The 17,131-nt window shown below is 38.6% G+C and overlaps 1 protein-coding gene across 4 annotated transcripts in view; it reads right to left on the bottom strand.

The window, feature by feature from the left end:
- Nucleotides 1–17,131, bottom strand: part of LOC148846461 (MBOAT (membrane bound O-acyl transferase) family protein) — a 97,296-nt gene that overhangs the window by 41,976 nt on the left and 38,189 nt on the right. For all 4 annotated transcript variants that reach the window (XM_088954764.1, XM_088954767.1, XM_088954766.1 and 1 more), the window contains exons 11-16: nt 8,049–8,173; nt 7,888–7,939; nt 6,470–6,532; nt 6,000–6,109; nt 5,799–5,891; nt 5,596–5,677 (exon numbers count right to left, since the gene is read on the bottom strand). In XM_088954764.1, the coding sequence (XP_088810890.1) occupies nt 5,596–5,677; nt 5,799–5,891; nt 6,000–6,109; nt 6,470–6,532; nt 7,888–7,939; nt 8,049–8,173 (525 nt within the window). The remainder of the gene's footprint in view (nt 1–5,595; nt 5,678–5,798; nt 5,892–5,999; nt 6,110–6,469; nt 6,533–7,887; nt 7,940–8,048; nt 8,174–17,131) is intronic.

The following is a 17,131-nucleotide window of genomic DNA, read 5'->3' as shown; positions in this document are numbered from 1 at the left end:
GCTAAACATTGTAGAAACTCTTATTCATTGAGTAATAAAAGGAGTAATAGTTCTTTTGATATTGTGCATACTGATGTTTGGGGGCCATATCACATTCCTTCTATGGGTGGGTACAGGTATTTTTTGTTATTTGTTGATGACCACACCCGATTTTCTTGAGTTTATCTTATACAATCACGAGATGAGGTGCATGCCCTGACCCAAAACTTCCACCAAATGATCTTAACCCAGTTTGATGCCAGGATCAAAGTGATTAGATCTGATAATGCAAAGGCATACTTTGCTAAGCCATTGGCATCGTACCTCCTTAATCATGGGGTCATCCACCAGAGCACTTGCCCTCATACACCTCAACAGAATGGGGTTGTAGAGAGGAAGAATAGGCACATCTTGGAGTTGGCTAGAAGCATTATGTTTACCTCCAATGCCTCTATTCGCTTCTAGGGTGATGCTATCCTTATGGCGGTATATCTTATTAATCGGATTCCTTCCTGAGTTCTTGATATGAAACCTCCTTTTTCCCTTCTATACCCCAATGAGGAGTTGTTCACTATTCCTCTCAAGACATTTGGTTGTACCTGTTTTGTTCAGCTTCTCAGTTCCCATCACTCCAAGTTTGAACCCAAGGCCTCCAAATGCATTTTTCTTGGTTATGCACAAAATCAAAAGGGTTATTGTTGTTATGATCCTATCTTAGGGAAGAAGTTTGTATCCATGGATGTCACTTTCTTTGAGGAGACACCCTACTATTCTCGAGTCTCTCCTCAGGGGGAGGGTAGTGAGCGTGGAGATTTGGGTCCTTTTCTTCAGGGGGAGTGCAGTGAGGACAGGGTTAATACTTTTGGGGTTGTTCCCTTACCTATTCCAATTGGTGATGAGGGTTGCAGTAGCGAGGGTGGTCAGAGGGATCGGGAGTTGAGAGTCTATCACAGGCGATGCAGGCAGGTTGATCCCGGACATCAATAGTCCTGGCCAGCTCCAACCTCTTTTGTGGATCCAAGCCCAGATGTTAGTCCCAGGGCCCACAGAGATTCCTTCCATTGTTGCTACCTCACCCTCTGTAGATGACCTTGACCTTCCCATTGCCCTCCGTAAAGGAAAACGGCATTGCACCACATCTACAGCCCACTGCATCTCCCAGTTTTTGTCCTATGATCGCCTATCTCCCTCCTACAGGTCCTATCTCACCTCTATTGCTGATGTACCTATTCCGAGAACAGTGCAAGAAGCCCTATCAGTCCCGGAGTGGAGGGGTGCAATGCAAGTTGAAATGGATGCCCTGTTGAAAAATAATACCTAGGAGCTAGTTGACTTGCCCAAAGGAAAGAAACCAGTTGGATGCAGGTGGGTATTTACTATGAAGCACAATGCAGATGGTCCCATTATGAGGTACAAGGCTCGACTAGTTGCAAAAGGGTTCACTCAGACTTATGGTATAGATTATTTGGAGACATTTGCCCCGGTAGCCAAGATGACCACCATTCAGGTTCTATTATCTCTTGCAGCAAGCTACACTTGGCCTTTGTACCAAATGGATGTTAAGAATGCCTTCCTGAATGGGGACTTGCAGAAAGAGATTTACATGTAGTTGCCTCCTGGATTCTATGATACAGAGGTAGTTAAGAAGGTCTGCTGGCTCAATAAGGCATTGTATGGTTTGAAGCAGTCACCTAGAGCTTGGTTCGACAGATTCAGACTAACCGTTGGGAAGTTCGGTTATGTAAAGGCCCAGTCTGATCATACACTATTCATCAAGAGGGTGGAGTCGTCACTGACACTACTTGCAGTATATGTTGATGATATTGTTGTGACAGGAAATGACAACCATGAGATTGAGTCCCTCAAACAGCTCCTTCATCAAGAGTTTGAGGTGAAAGATCTGGGTACACTACGGTATTTTTTGGGTATTGAGGTTGCTAGATCTAAACAGGGGATCTTTGTCTCTCAGAGGAAATATGTTTTAGATCTCTTGGTTGAAACTGGAAAGCTGGGTGTCAAAACTACAGATGCACCCATTGAACAAAACCACAGGATTAGTGCAGAGAGTGGGGAGCTACTTGAAGACAAAGTTATGTTCCAGCGATTAGTGGGAAAGCTCCTATATCTATGCCTCACCCGGCCAGATATCAGTTATGCCATTAGTGTTGTCAGTCAGTACATGCATTCTCCTAGAACCACGCACCTTCTAGCAGCAGAAAGAATACTAGCATACTTAAAGAGATGCCCGGGTAGAGGTATACTGTTCAAGAACAATGACCACATGAAGGTGGAAGTCTATACGGATGCCAATTGGGCTGGGAGTGTTGATGACAGAAAGTCTACCTCTGGATATTGTGCTCTTGTGGGAGGTAACCTGGTTTCTTGGAGGAATAAGAAACAAAGTTTTGCCTCCCGATCCAGTGCTGAAGCTGAGTACAGGTCAATGGCTAATGGAGTGGCTGAAATTCTTTGGCTGAGATCACTACTTGAGGAGTTGGGTATTGAGTATGAGAAGCCCCTGATGCTGTATTGTGATAATCAAGCAGCTATTAATATAGCACACAACCCAGTGTAGCATGACAGGACTAAACATATTGAGGTTGATCGACACTTTGTACGAGAGAGGGTCTCATCACAAGAAGTGTGTCTCCCACACATCACATCCAATATGCAACTGGCAGATATCCTCACCAAAGTTGTACCACGGAAGAAGCTAGGGGCAGATCTATCCAAGTTGGGAATGATAAACATTTATTCCCAACTTGAGGGGAAGTGTAGAGAACACTGATGTGGGCCCCACAGCTACGATCCCACTGTGTTCGTAGGGTAGAAGATGTTCTAGTCTGCCTAGGGTTAGCTATTGGTCATTTAGTTGTTTCAGTTGTTATTTATTTCAGTCTTATTTTTGCTCTATTTGTTATGTAAACACTAAGGGCAGATCTGTCATTTCCATGTAATGAGCATAACCTATAAATATTAATTAAAGTGGCAGCGGCAGAACATTAAGATTCTGCTCCTCCTTTCAACCCTTGTGTTCTACTGCTTCTCCTCCCTCTTCCTCTTCTTTCCTCTTACCTTTCTTCTTATCTTCGACCCTGAAATCCATTAGGGTTCAAGACTGATAACAGTCCTGAACTTCTACTCATACCAATAGAGCTATGTGAACCACACTTCTCTAAATGAATCAAAAGACTCCTGAGCTTGTCCATCACATCAAAAGAGTCATGTAGAGAAGATTAAATACCAATTGTCTAACTGTCACCACTAATTTTGGCTAATTGAGAATTTACCCTTCTTCGTTGTTTTAATTTTTCAGGTTTCAAGTTTGAGTTCAGTTTTCAACACCCATCCTTGGTGTCTTTAGGCTTCTTACAATATTCACACACCACTTCATCGGTCTTCTCACTTGCAGCATGCAAGCTTGTACTCTACCTAGGTTTAGAAGACATAAAAGCAGAGTGTTCAACATTAGTGCTCTACATCATAGCAACCCTCCTACTCTCTTCACCTTGCACCAAAGAATATGCCATAGCAAGAGTAACAATATTACCACTAAGGATATGTTGTTTGGTGAAGTCGAACTCCATATTTAATCCAGCTAGAAAATCAAAAACCTTGTTCTTCTCAATATATTTTCTATATTGTTTACCATTCTCCTGGTCCTTCCATTCTAGGGCCTCCAAATGGTCAATTTCGTCCCAAAGAAATTGTAAAGAGGAGAAATACATAGCCACAGTCCTCTCCCCCTAATGCATATTGCAAGCCTCTCTTAGGAATTGATAAACTCTAGCAGTGTTTTTGACTTGGGAATAGGTGGTTGTCACCATATCCCAAATGTCTTTAGTGGTAGAAAGAAACGTGTAGTTCCTAGCTATCTGTGGCTGAATTGAGCATGCCAACCATGACACTATGTCACTATCAAAAAATTATCTTGTTCCCACTTGAAAATCCTAGCTTACGTTGCCTTCCAATAATAAGTTTATCCAATTGGGACCACTCTATAAAGTTAGTTCCATCAAGTTTCATAGTGGTTAGCATCCCATTAGTGACATCAACACTTCCAATAAGAATGCTAGAAGTAATCTGAGTATTAGGAGTCACCATAGTTCACAGCATCTAAGAAAGATAAACCTATTTTAAGAATACTTTCTTGCCGCCTCCTAGGGCGCTCCAAAAATAATCGGACCAAAAACAAACCCCAACAATTGGGTATAGCTTTGGTTTAGTAGTAAATAGGGCCAAAAACAAGAATTGGAGGCAAAATATAAGGGAACAAAACAGAAATCCCAAAACTGACATTAATGGCAATAGGTCTTCAAATAAATTAAAACAGGCCAAAAACATGAGACCACTCCCCATTTTCAAATAAATTAAAGCTGACCTAAATGGCATAGGTCTCAAAGATTAGAATGGTTGCAATAAGACGAACAAGCTGGAAAACCCACGTCCAAATTTTTTTGTAATTTTAGTCTGAAAAATACAAAAAATATCTAAACACCTTTAAATGCCCACAACATGCATACAAAAAAATCTCCTAAAAGAAGGGCACATCAAACCATACCTAAACCAAGTTCAGCTGTTGCTGATTGTACAAACTGCTGATGTCACCTGGTATTAGTATGGTGTCAATAGGCCTCCATGAAGGTGAAGCTCAGCAGTAGAGAGCCTCTATACCTCCCTACTCTGATACCAAGTAGTGAAACTCAAGTAAACTGAAGAAGAAGAATGAGAGGAAGAAGAGAGGAGAAAGATGGTTGAATGGATGGAGTGTATTACTATTCACTCCTTCAAGAATTTATATTTGATGACAAAATTACATATATACCCTTAGATATAGGTGGCCAAATACAGAAAGGTACAAAGACAAAGTAATCCATACAAGGAAAACATATCCCCATCAAATATATATAAAGAGAGAGAGAGAGGTTTGCAAAAAAGACATTTTTAAAAACTATGCACACATGGGTTGAGGCCCTACTGCCCAAGGTGCATCAGGCATTCATTTTTTCAAAGGGGACCACATCTAGGTTCAGGCAAGGCATCATGTCTTGAGATGCACATAGCCAGATCGCCTATCAACCATTCTATACTTGTTCTCCTTCTGTGATTTTCTATCACTAGTAAAGGTGCACGTGCTTTCACATAGCAATTTTAGACAACAACGGTGATGATTATGATAGTAATAATATGTTTCCAAATTTTTCTACAATTTTTTATTTTTCTCTGTATATAAAAATAGTCCTTATTTATAACACTTATTTTTGTTTAATGTAATGACTATATGATATCAGAGATGTGTCCAAATGTTTTCTATAAACTTTCCGTAATTTTTCTTAATTTTTTGTGTTTTTTAATTTTTATATGATATCAAGGGTTGACACATTTGACCCAAAAGGCTAAATTATTGACCCACCACCAAATAGGAAAACAATTTCATTTTTGGGTTAGTTTCAAATTTTGTATTTCATTTCCATCATGAACAAAAGCAATTCTTGTTGATAACACTTATTTTTCTTTAATAATATGATTAATACAAAACATTTCATTTCCACAAGTCATAATAGTGATGATAAAATTTATGAAACCTAGAACACTTAGCAGATCAATTGATATTACCTGATATGCATTAGCAGCAGATTTCACCACAATTTCAGGGATAAAAAACAAACATGTTAACCATGCCCAAGAAATAAGTTTCCTGTAGAAAAAAAATAAGAAATTCAGATGAGCACTTTAACATATGAAACGAATTTGCAACCTCAAAAAAAATTGCAAGTCGTTCAATTTATGAAGATAATTAGTGGAGAAAAGCAAAATACCACTCTAAATCATGCCATAGTGCTACAAATGTGAATATAATCCACACATTCAGTAGCTTTTTCTGTGAACCCCCAAGAGGAATGTACATATACCTGAATTATAGACATTCACCAATATAACATTCATGTTACTTCACAGACACAAATACCTGAATCATAGACATTCACCAACGTACATATACCTGAATCATAGACATTCACCTTACAAGCCACTTGTTGAAAGAAGCATGCCAATTTTTCCAAAAGCTTTCCAAATCATAGCAATTGTTAATGCATCTAGGCATATTCTCAGGAGCTTCAATGCCTGCAGTCTACAATATCAAGACCAGTATTCAGTAATCTTCCAGTTAAATATAATCAACCTTCTAAAGTGAAACACTGCAACGTAAAAAATTTTAATGAAAAATATATTAGTTTAATCCACAAATCCCATAATCCCCATAACCCAAACAACATAACACAACCCTCTTCTAATGTGAAATGTGACAAGTAAAAATTTTGATAAACAAAATATACCGAGTGTAATCTACAAATCCCATAATTCCCATAATCAGAATAGCATAAAGCTTAGACCCTAGATTTTTTCCATTCAAACTGTAATATACCTAAAGTACAGGACAGTAGCAGAGAAAGAGAAAAGTGAGTAAAAAAAATACACTCAAAACAAGTACCAGTGACCAAAACCTGAAGTACCGCCAGATCAGGAAAAACTTGAGCCACATGAAGTTTAGAACCTGCCAAAAAAAACATAATAAATTTCTTTGTTAAACAGAATTAATAATGAAATACAAGTTCTGTACAAAATATTCCTAAAAAAGAAAAGCAACCACTGGTTGCAAACAAAGGATGATGAAAGAGTTTCTTTTCCTTTTTGAGGGTCATATTTCAGGACCTAAACTGCTTTTGATTTTTATAGAAATTTTGCCTCCAGATTTGATGTTGGAAGCGGTTGATCTTGTATAGTCTCAATCTTAAGGTGTCTTCCCCTACATAGTACTAATTACTTGTATTATAACAAAAGAGACAACAATAACAAGCATTCTAGAAATAGAGGGTTATGATAGATGACTATTCCTGTGCTGGCACAAATAATATCCTTGTAAATTAACTGATATGTGATTTAATAGAAGGAAAATTTGAAGGCAAAAAAGTGGATTTAGTACATTAAGAGGCTGTATGGATAGCAATGATAGAATCCGGATTCTGTACAAAATCAAATTAGGCTCAAAATCCAGGTTTTTGTCCAGATTCTACAAACTGATTCTAGAAGCATTTCTAAAATATAGCCCAATTCTAGAATCTATCTAGTAGCCCATTTATAGGAATCTAGACTGCAGGTTCTGTTTTAATCCTACTTAGTTTAAAACCTCTTACTTCCAAGGCATTTATCCATAAATTTAGTTTTGCATTTAACCCCTTATCTAATTTGATCAATTATACTATGTCAATAGAAAACAGCATCCGCCATAGGACCTCCATTTTGAATGTTTAGTCAATTCATCCATCACTGTTGCAAACAAATAAGGACCAAGTTGGAAGCTGCAAAGTTGCCACCATAGGTGTTAATAACATGTTGCCCAGCATACTGTTCCTAATTAGGCCAACCTACCAAATTGGTATTCCTTTCTTTTCCAGTGCCCACCATATTGTCTGTACAAAACTCTATCATATGCTTTCTCTAAATCAATGAATACCAGAATCCCTCTTTTCATCTCCCTAAACATTTCCTCTCCATCACACAGTCTATTGCATAACCTCACAAATATATCCTATAAATCCTACTTCAATAGAAAAAAAACTAATTTCTGAACTCATACAAATCTTATTTCAATCCCTTCACATCACAATTTCACTTGCACCCAACCAAAATCCTAGTAATACCAATTTTCTAACCAGCCAAGCAACATATTGTCTAATAGCATCAGTTTAAAATCAATTACTAAAAGAATAACAGACGAAGGGACTGAAAAAGAATCACTATTTGAAGTCAAGAATGTGAAGAACTACCTAGCATTCAATCTAGCAACATTAAAATGGTAAAGACCATTATTTGTCAAAAAACAAAATGTTAAAGACCATCATCTCTTACCCCATATCCAATAATGAACACCTCCAAAGGTGATAACTGTTTCCACAGGCCACTAAAAAAAGGAAAGAGAAAAATCAAACCCCAAATTTATCAAAAAAAATCAAAAGATACTGGATAAAAAATCTGGAAAAGTACACTTCTGTACTGCACAAGAGACTCACCTGATGGAAAACGCATTATAATAAAAGAAATGTGTCATTACTTCCATGAGGAAAAGGCTTAGGACCCATCGGAGCCCATACCAAGCCATTTGTCCAACAGAGACATTTTTCTGCGGCATATCTAACTGCAAGACAATGACAACAAGAAGCCAACTTGATAACATCTTTTAAAAATTTCAATGCATGCTTATATATAAAGACTTCACAGTAATAAAAGTCATGAACTTTATTCCCAGATTTAGCAAGAACTCAGCAAGCATTTCTCCACCTAATTGGATGAGGATACAGTTCATTTATTCCAATTGACAATGAACATGCCACTGAATGGAGTAGAACAGGATTCATATAACCAAGCCCACAAAATTGGGCTAAGGGTTTGTTAAGACATTAAGCAGAAAGCATAACATGTCAAAAGTCCAAAGAGAAGTCAAACACAATAAGAAGTTGGCAGAGGAAATCAGGAAATGTTCACTTTTAGTGTGATAACTGGACAGAATATTCTCCATTAATAGACCACTTGGAGGATGTCTCTCCTTATTTGAAAGTATTAACATGCCAGTGGATGTAGTTCTTGATAGTGATGGGAGATGGAAAAAACAAGGTGTGGAGGACATATTTCCATCCAAAATAATCAACTTGCTAGATAATTCTAATTTAAAGATCATGGAGGGGGAGGATAAGATGATATGGGAAGAAGCCATAAATTGGCAGTTTTCTACAAAGATGGCATGGGAAGAAATCTGAAGTAGTGGGACATAAAACACAGCATGGAAATGGACGTGGAAGTGGTAGATACCAACCATGCTCTCAGTGCTGACATGGAAACTCTTCAAGTAAAAACTGCCAACTCATAAATATTAAGAGTAGTGAATTAGGATCAAGAGAAGGATGTGGAGAATCTATTCTGCAATATATTCTACTGGAGGAAAGAATAGGGACTGGTATGAGTCCTTCTCTTTGTAACCAATATATCCATAACAAGGGATTGAGGACAAGAATAAAAAGTCAGTTTAATAGCAATTCATTCACTCAAGTAGTTGGTATGACTCCTATAATCATTTATTAGGAGGTCTAGAAGGAGAGAAAGTTCACAATTTTTCTTTTTTATGATTCATGGAACTACACAGTGGGGGTAGTCCGTCCCCCATACCCATAACCCCCCTTGTTGATTGCAGGATTTGATCTCAAGTCTCTACTACAACCAGCCAGGGAAATTACCAATTCAACCAACATCAGTTGGTGGAGAGAAAGTTCAAAGTTTAAACTTCACAAAAGATGTAAATCAGTCCTCTAAAACTGATGTAAACTTGGAAAAATTAGAGAGAAAAGAGGAAGAAAAGAAGAGAACAGACAAAAGCAAGAAGATGGAGAAAAGAAGAGGAAGAAGAAAAAGTCGAATATCTCTTCCCTCCCTTCTCTAATCCTTTTACTAAACTTCAATCTTAGCATAATTACAAGTATACCCTTAAGTGGGTGGCCAGTTAGGCAGTAACATAAAGAGAACTAGTAAAAAGAAATAACAGGCCCATTAAGATAGGCCCAATAGCCATTAGCTAACAAATAAATAAAAACATACTACAAGAAAAGATACTAGGGCCCAATTCGGCCCAGTCTCTTTACATTCCCCCTCAAGCTGAGCATAGATGTCAATCATGCCCAGCTTGCTTATATGTGTCAACTTCCCTCTCGGAACTCCCTTGGTCAAAATATCAGCCAGCTGTTCTTCTGAGGTGATCAATGGCAAACAAACTTCTCCCGAGGAAATTCTTTCCCGTATAAAATGTCTATCAACCTCAATGTGCTTAGTTATATCATGTTAAACAGGATTATGTGCAATATTGATAGCTACTTGGTTGTCACAGTAGAGCATCATTGGCTTCTCATGGTCAACCCCCAATTCTTCTAAAAGGGATCGTAGCCACAGTAATTCTGACACACCATGTGTCATTGCCCTGTATTCTGCTTCAACGAAGGATTTTCTTACTCCTCCATGAAACAATGTTCCCTGCCACAAAAGCACAATAACTTGAGGTGGATCTCTTATCATCAATACATCCTGCCCAATCAGCATCAGTGTATGCTTCCAACTTCATGTGTCCATGTTTGGCAAATAGAATACCTTTCCTTGGAATGCCTTTCAAGTAACACAGAACTCTTTCTGCAACAGCTAAATGAGTATCTCTAGGAGAATGCATTAATTGACTAATAACACTCACTGCATAGGAAATGTCCGGCTGAGTCATGCAGAGATATAACAACTTCCCAAGCAGTCTCTGAAACACTTCCCTATCGGATAAAAGTTCATCTATAGCAGAAAGCTTATGATTGGGATCAATAGAAGTGGAGGTTGGTTTAGCACCAAGTTTACCAGTCTCAACAAGGAGGTCAAGGACATATTTGCATTGAGAAATGAAGATACCATCCTTAGATCTAGCAACTTCGATGCCTAAAAAATATTGGATATCTCCTAAATCCTTGATCTCAAATTCAGAGTTAAGAAATCTTTTGAGTTTATTGACCTCTTGGGTGTCATTACTCGTGACCACAATATCATCAACATAAACTATCAGAAAGGTCACCAGAGAGCCACTTCTTTTCAAGAACAAGATATGGTCAAATTGAGTTTGTGTGTAACCAAACAAGACAAGAGCAGCCCTGAACCTCTCAAACCAAGCCCGAGGAGACTCTTTGAGACCATAAATGGATTTCTGTAATTTACACACCTTCCTTTGCATTTCCTTTCCATACACCCCCAAAGGCAAAGACATATAGACTTCTTTATGTAGATCTCCATTCAAAAAGGCATTTTTAACATCAAACTAGTGGAGAGGCCAATCAAAAGTAGCAGATAGAGATAACAAAACCCGGACTAAGGTCATCTTAGCCACAAGAGAAATGTCTCAAGAATAGTCAATACCATACGTTTGACTATAGCCTTTAGCAACCAACCTGGCCTTAAATCTCTCAATAGAACCATCAAAGTGATATTTAATGGCAAATACCCATTTACAACCCACTAGTTCCTTCCCTTCTGGCAAGTCAACAATATCCCAGGTATGGTTCTTATGCAAAGCATCCAGTTCAGTCATCATAGCATCCCTCCATTCAGGTTTAGATGGGCTTCTGGTATAGACCTGGGTATCACATGGGAAGAAACAAAAGCAAGAAAAGAGTAGTAGGTAAGAGATAGAAGGCTATAGGACAGGTGTTTAGAGATACAATGGGTTGTACACTTCCGCTTGCCCTTGCAAAGATCAATGGGAAGATCAAGGTCTGGGAAAGAAGTAGATGAGCCAAAGGAAGGCTGACTTGTTACCTTAGTAATGATGGGAGGAGCAAGAGGCTCTTTTGAAGGAGTGGAAACAACTTGCCCATGTCTAAATCTGTGTCTTTGGTATCACCTGGAGAACAGGATGAGGAGGACTTATAGGAGGATGAGGTGGAGGAGGAGCAGGAATACTAGTGGTATGTCCAGTGAGAGAAATGGACACCTCATCAGATGACTTAAAAGGAACAAGAAGAGGAACTGTTGAAGACATAGCAAAGGGTTCCTTTAATTTCTCCCCCTCATGAGGAATACTAAAGAAAGGAGTAGACTCAGCAAATGTGATATCACGAGATACAAAGCGGGTGCCACTAATCGGATCAAAACAGCAATATCCCCTTTGCATGGGAGCATATCCCAGAAAAACACATTTACAAGCCTTAGGTTCAATTTTGTGCCTTTGATGGCTATGAACATGCACATAGCAAGTGCACCCAAAAACACGAAAAGGAAGAGAGAAGAGATCATCATCCGGAAAGAGAAGGCTAAAGGGGGTTTTGAAGCCAAAAACCCGAGAATGCATATGGTTAACCAAAAAGGTAGCAGTAAGGATAGCATCTCCCCAAAATTTTATAGGAACATGGGATGCAAAAAGGAGGGATCTAGCACCTTCAACCACATTCTATTGTGAAGTGTAGGAACAAGAGCTTTGATGAGTAACCCCAAAAGTTTCAAGATAGGCTAAGAGGGTTTTCTCAAAATACTCCTTAGCATTATCAGAACATAATATTTTGATCCGGGTGTTAAACTGGTAAGGATGAGTTCATGAAATTTTTGCACAATAGTTGGTATTTCATCTCAGGATTTCATGAGATAAATCCAAGTGTAACGAGAATAATCATCAATAAAAAGGATAAAGTACCTGTAACCCCCCATAGTAGGCAAATGATATGGCCCCCACACATCAGAGTGAATAATATGAAAAGGAGAAATATATCTTTTATTGCTTATTGGATAAGAGTGTCTACAATGCTTTGCTAGTTCACACGATTCACAATGAAGACTTAATAAAGACACGCCCTTAAACATATCTGGAAACAAATGACTCAAAGCAGAAAAAGACAAATGACCAAACCAAAAGTGGCATAACATGACTTTGTTAACAGACTCTGACAAGACTGACTCCAAGGCAACTCCATGAGGTGGTCCAAGAGCTCTATCAGGTGTGTCCAGCAGTATATTCCATTCGCCTCATGGCCACTCCCAATCATCCTCTGAGATTGCAAGTCCTGAAAAACATAATGAGTGGGAAAGAAAGTTATGCTACAGTTCATGGATTTAGTTAAGCTACTAACAGATAAAAGATTTGTATTAAGTTTAGGGACATGAAGGATAGAGGATAAATAAAGGGTGTCAGAGGTCTTTATATCCCCTTTACCGGAAATGGGAGCAAGAGACCCATCAGCAAGGGATATTTTCTCTTTACCAGAGAAGAGGTGGTATGAACAGAAAAGATTAGATAAGCTGGTCATATGGTCTGATGCACCAGAATCAATGATCCAAGGGGTTTTATGATTACCTGAAACTGAAGCATGGTTTGTAGAAGCATGAATACCTGAGTGAGCAAATGCTGGTGATGATGATTTGTTGCTTGAAGAGTGAGATGTAGAAACAATAACCTCCAAGTGATTTAACAGCCTTCCATACTTTTCAAAATCTGCCTTCATTGCTGCCAACTATTCAATGGTTGACTTCTCTTCACACTCCTTACTTCCTCCTTCCGGTATTGTGGCAACATTAGTTGTCTTAGGCTTTCTTGTCTGACTGCACTTCTTAAAATTGTTGTTATTCTTAAACCGGTCAGGTAGAAGATCGGAATGAAGCTTCCAGCAAAATGCCTCGGTTTCTTGCAATATTCACATACTTGCTCCTTCTTCTCAATTGGACCCTTTGGCTTTATTCCAGCATGTACAAAGTGTTCTGTGGGTGGACTCTGTAACTGGACCTACCGCCTACTCTCCTCACTGCTTACCATAGCATATGCCTAGGCGAGAGTAACCTCATCTTTGACCAGAATATTCTGCCTAATGATGTCAAACTTAGGGTTGAATCCAGTAAGAAATTCAAAAACCATGGTTCATTTCACTAACTTCCTAAACATTTTTGCATCATTTTTATTCTCCCATGCAACTGTCTCCATAACATCAATTTCCTGCCATAGGGATTTCAGTATAGAATAGTAGATTGCCACTTTTCTCTCCCTGTCTTAGGTTCTTCACATCACTTTTCAGCTTGTAAACTCTAGCCACATTCAACTTCTGTGAATAGGTTTCAGTAACACTGTCCTAGATCTCCTTGGCCGAGAACATCTAGAAATAGTGCTGACTTATATGAGGCTGCATAGAGTTGACCAACCATCCTATGACTGTATAGTTTTCCTGCACCCATTTCTCAAGTTTAGGGTCTATCTCTTTGGGTTTCACTTTTACTGCTTATGAGGTACCCTAATTTTCCTCTACTACAGATATAAATCCTTATAGACTATGCCCAAGCAAAATAATTTGTCCCATCTAGCTTAATTATGGTCACACCAGTCAAAATGGAATCTACCGAGCCAAGCCCGGAAACTAACACCTGCTTGAACTCACTTCCGTATTGCTTCATTAATCAAACGAAAATAAAAAAGCTAGAAATTTGGTCTTTATAAACTTACTTGAAGTCAAACCAGCAGCTAGATGCTTGAAAACTAGGGTTTCATTGCGTTCGGCTATTGGAGAGAAAGAGAGAAGATGCAGCTGCTCCTACCAGAGCTTCCCAACCTCTTTCAAAACTGAACCACCCTCTTTTAGAAGTCAAAAGGCACTTCCCAAGCATTGAGTGCCACACCCAAAGCTTCACTTTTACCAGTAACTTTGAAAATCTCTAATCGGCTAGGGTTTTGGGCAGAAACAGTACAACATCACTTCTTGGCAATTTCTGGCCAAAGTTAAACTCTCCAAACCCTCTACCAAGTAGGCAAAAGATCCTCTAAACTATAGAGAACCTATCTCTCCATACACTCTCTTAATCGAAGGGTGTACGGGAAAAGAGAAAGAAGAAAAGAAAGAAGAAAAAAACCTGCTCTAATACCAAGATGTAAATCAGTCCTCTAAAACTGATGTAAACTTGAAAAAATTAGAGAGAAGAGAGGAAGAAAAGAAGAGAACAGCAGCACAAAAGCAAGAAGATGGAGAAAAGAAGAGGAAGAAGAAGAAGAAGCCGAATATCTCTTCCCTCCCTTCTCTAATCCTTTTACTAAACTTCAATCTTAGTATAATTACAAGTACACCCTTAAGTGGGCAGCCAGCTAGGCAGTAACATAAAGAGAACTAGCAAAATGAAATAACAGGCCCATTAAGATAGGCCCAATAGCCATTAGCTAACAGATAAATAAAAACATACTGCAAGAAAGGATACTAGGGCCCATTCGGCCCTGTCTCTTTACAACAAAGAAGCCTGACATACAAACAACATTAATATCATACAAGTTTTTGTTCAGTTTCAAGAATAAGGAAATTTTATAGTGCCGAAAAAGGTGTGTAATGTTGACCAAAATCAGTACAAAATATCTAAACCCAAAATAAAATAAAACAGAACATAAACCCCAAACATATGTGATGAGGTTTTAGTAGTTAATATTTTATGTTTTAAAGTAGTGTTATTGGGCCCAAGGCCCAACAGTTTAATGTTTTCTTTTATGTAATTGATAGCAGTTTAATATTAGACATAATATGTTTTTTAATCAGTGAGTATATAAGTTAAATAGTGGGGGGCCAGATCTATTATTGGCATCTTCCATCTCTTCTTCTCATTCTCTTCTTTTCTTCTCTCCAAGAAACCTTTCTTCTTCTTCTCTTTTATTTCTGTTATGAATCTGATAATATTTTCTGAATTTTCTACTATCTGAATGAACTACAATGGATACAACATACAACTCATGACTGTAGATGGAAAAGAATCTATAGCCATTGGAGTTTGGTGCAAGTTTGGTGCAAGTTTGGTGCAAGATCGATCCGGAAATTCAGATTCCAAAATACTGAGAAACCGGTTCTCGGCTTGGGCAGGAAATTTTGCTTTAAATTTCAGACAACTGTAACAGGTTTGACCATTTTTAACTAAGTTTTCAGTGCTTCCATCTAATAGTTTTCTTTGAACTTATTTCTATGTTGAGGGTGATTTGGGGAAAGAGCTGTCTCGTAAGGATCAATATGGAAGAAGAGCTAAGAGTATTGGCTGGGATGTTAGGGTGTGAGATAAAACATTGGCCATAGGTAACCCAAGATCAAAAACCTTTTGGAAGCCGGTAGTAGAGAGATTCACCAAGAAATTGGCCCTTTGGAAATGGAACTGCATCTCTCTGGGTGGAAGAATAACTCCAATTAGAGCAACCCTAGCTAACTTACCAATCTATTTCCTATCTACAATCAGGATTCCAACGAGGATAGCAGGACAATTAGAGAAAATGATGGACTTTCTTTGGGAACCTAGAGAGGAGAGAAGTGGGAATAAGTTAGCGAAACAAAAGAGAAGGGTATAGGCTCCATACCCATTGGATAAAATGTGCCTCTTTTTTTTGATAAAATTGGAAGTTACGCATGCCGAGAGAAAAGAATCCCTAGAGAATCCGCTAAAACTAGGTCCCTGAGATCTTGGTGAAGACCTGCGTGACCTTGTATGACTCCTCCATGCCCTTCATTCACCATCCAATCTGCACCTTGGTTTCCTTCTCTATGAATGTGCTTGTAGGTGATATTCGCTTGAACCTCTTCCACCAGCTTCTTGGAATCTTCAATCATGCTATCGCATTGCCATGTTGCATTTGTTGTGCCTTGTAGCGCTCGAATAGTTCCTAGGGAGTCTCCTTCGATAATAATGCTCCTGTTTGGTAAATCCTTTAGTTGTTTATGAGCTTCCAGGGCTGCCCTTGTTTCTGTTACTGCTATTGATGTGGCCCCAATGGGGTCTGCTCCAAACTTGATAACCTCACCTTTGTGATTTCTTATCACATACCCATACGCACATAGATCATTAGTAAGGCAGGATGAAGTTTATCTTTAGTTCATCTTGTTTCGGTGGGTCCCACTTTATCCATATTATAGATCTTTGGGTATTTTCTCGTTCACTCACCCCTTTTTTTCTCATGAGCCTCTATGTATTCTCTGCAGTTTTGGAATGCTCTATCTACTATTTTGGGAGGGGCATAGCTTTTATTTATAAAAATATTCTCATTTCGATTTTTCCATAAAAACCAGATGATAAAACTCACTTTTTTCCCATTTCCATCTTACCTCTTGATTGTTTTGTGGTTTACCAACTTCCTTCCACCATTCTTCTAAGCTTTAATGGATGTTTTGATCCATTATCTTGTTACCATATTCCAGACCTTTTTGGCTATCACACAGGTTGTTAAAATGTGTTTCGTGGTCTCTATTTGCCCACAAAATTTGCATACTGGGTCTACACTGAGTCCTCTACTGCACAATCTCTCCTTTGTTGGGCTCATGGCCAACCATAAAAGGAATCTTATTTTTGGACACCCAGCAAAAGAGATATGGAGTAAGTCCATACCACCCAAAGTTCAACCAGTGTTGGGAGGTTGTCTTGGAAAGGTGAACACTTGTGAAATGCTTCAAAAAAGGAGGCCAAATAAATGCCTCTCCACTCATGTGTGCTTCCTAGTCTTTTTAAAAGTGCAAGGCACAGGAGCCAATTTCCACCCAAGGTGCAAGGCACAAAAATACAAAAAAAAAAAAAGCTAAAAATAAAAAAATGTCAGAAA

The sequence above is a fragment of the Nelumbo lutea genome, chromosome 7, assembly GCF_056320005.1.
Source record: "Nelumbo lutea isolate HS-2025 chromosome 7, American lotus-T2T, whole genome shotgun sequence".
NCBI classification, from domain to species: Eukaryota; Viridiplantae; Streptophyta; class Magnoliopsida; order Proteales; family Nelumbonaceae; genus Nelumbo; species Nelumbo lutea.
This window is presented reverse-complemented; position numbering and strand designations above follow the sequence as displayed.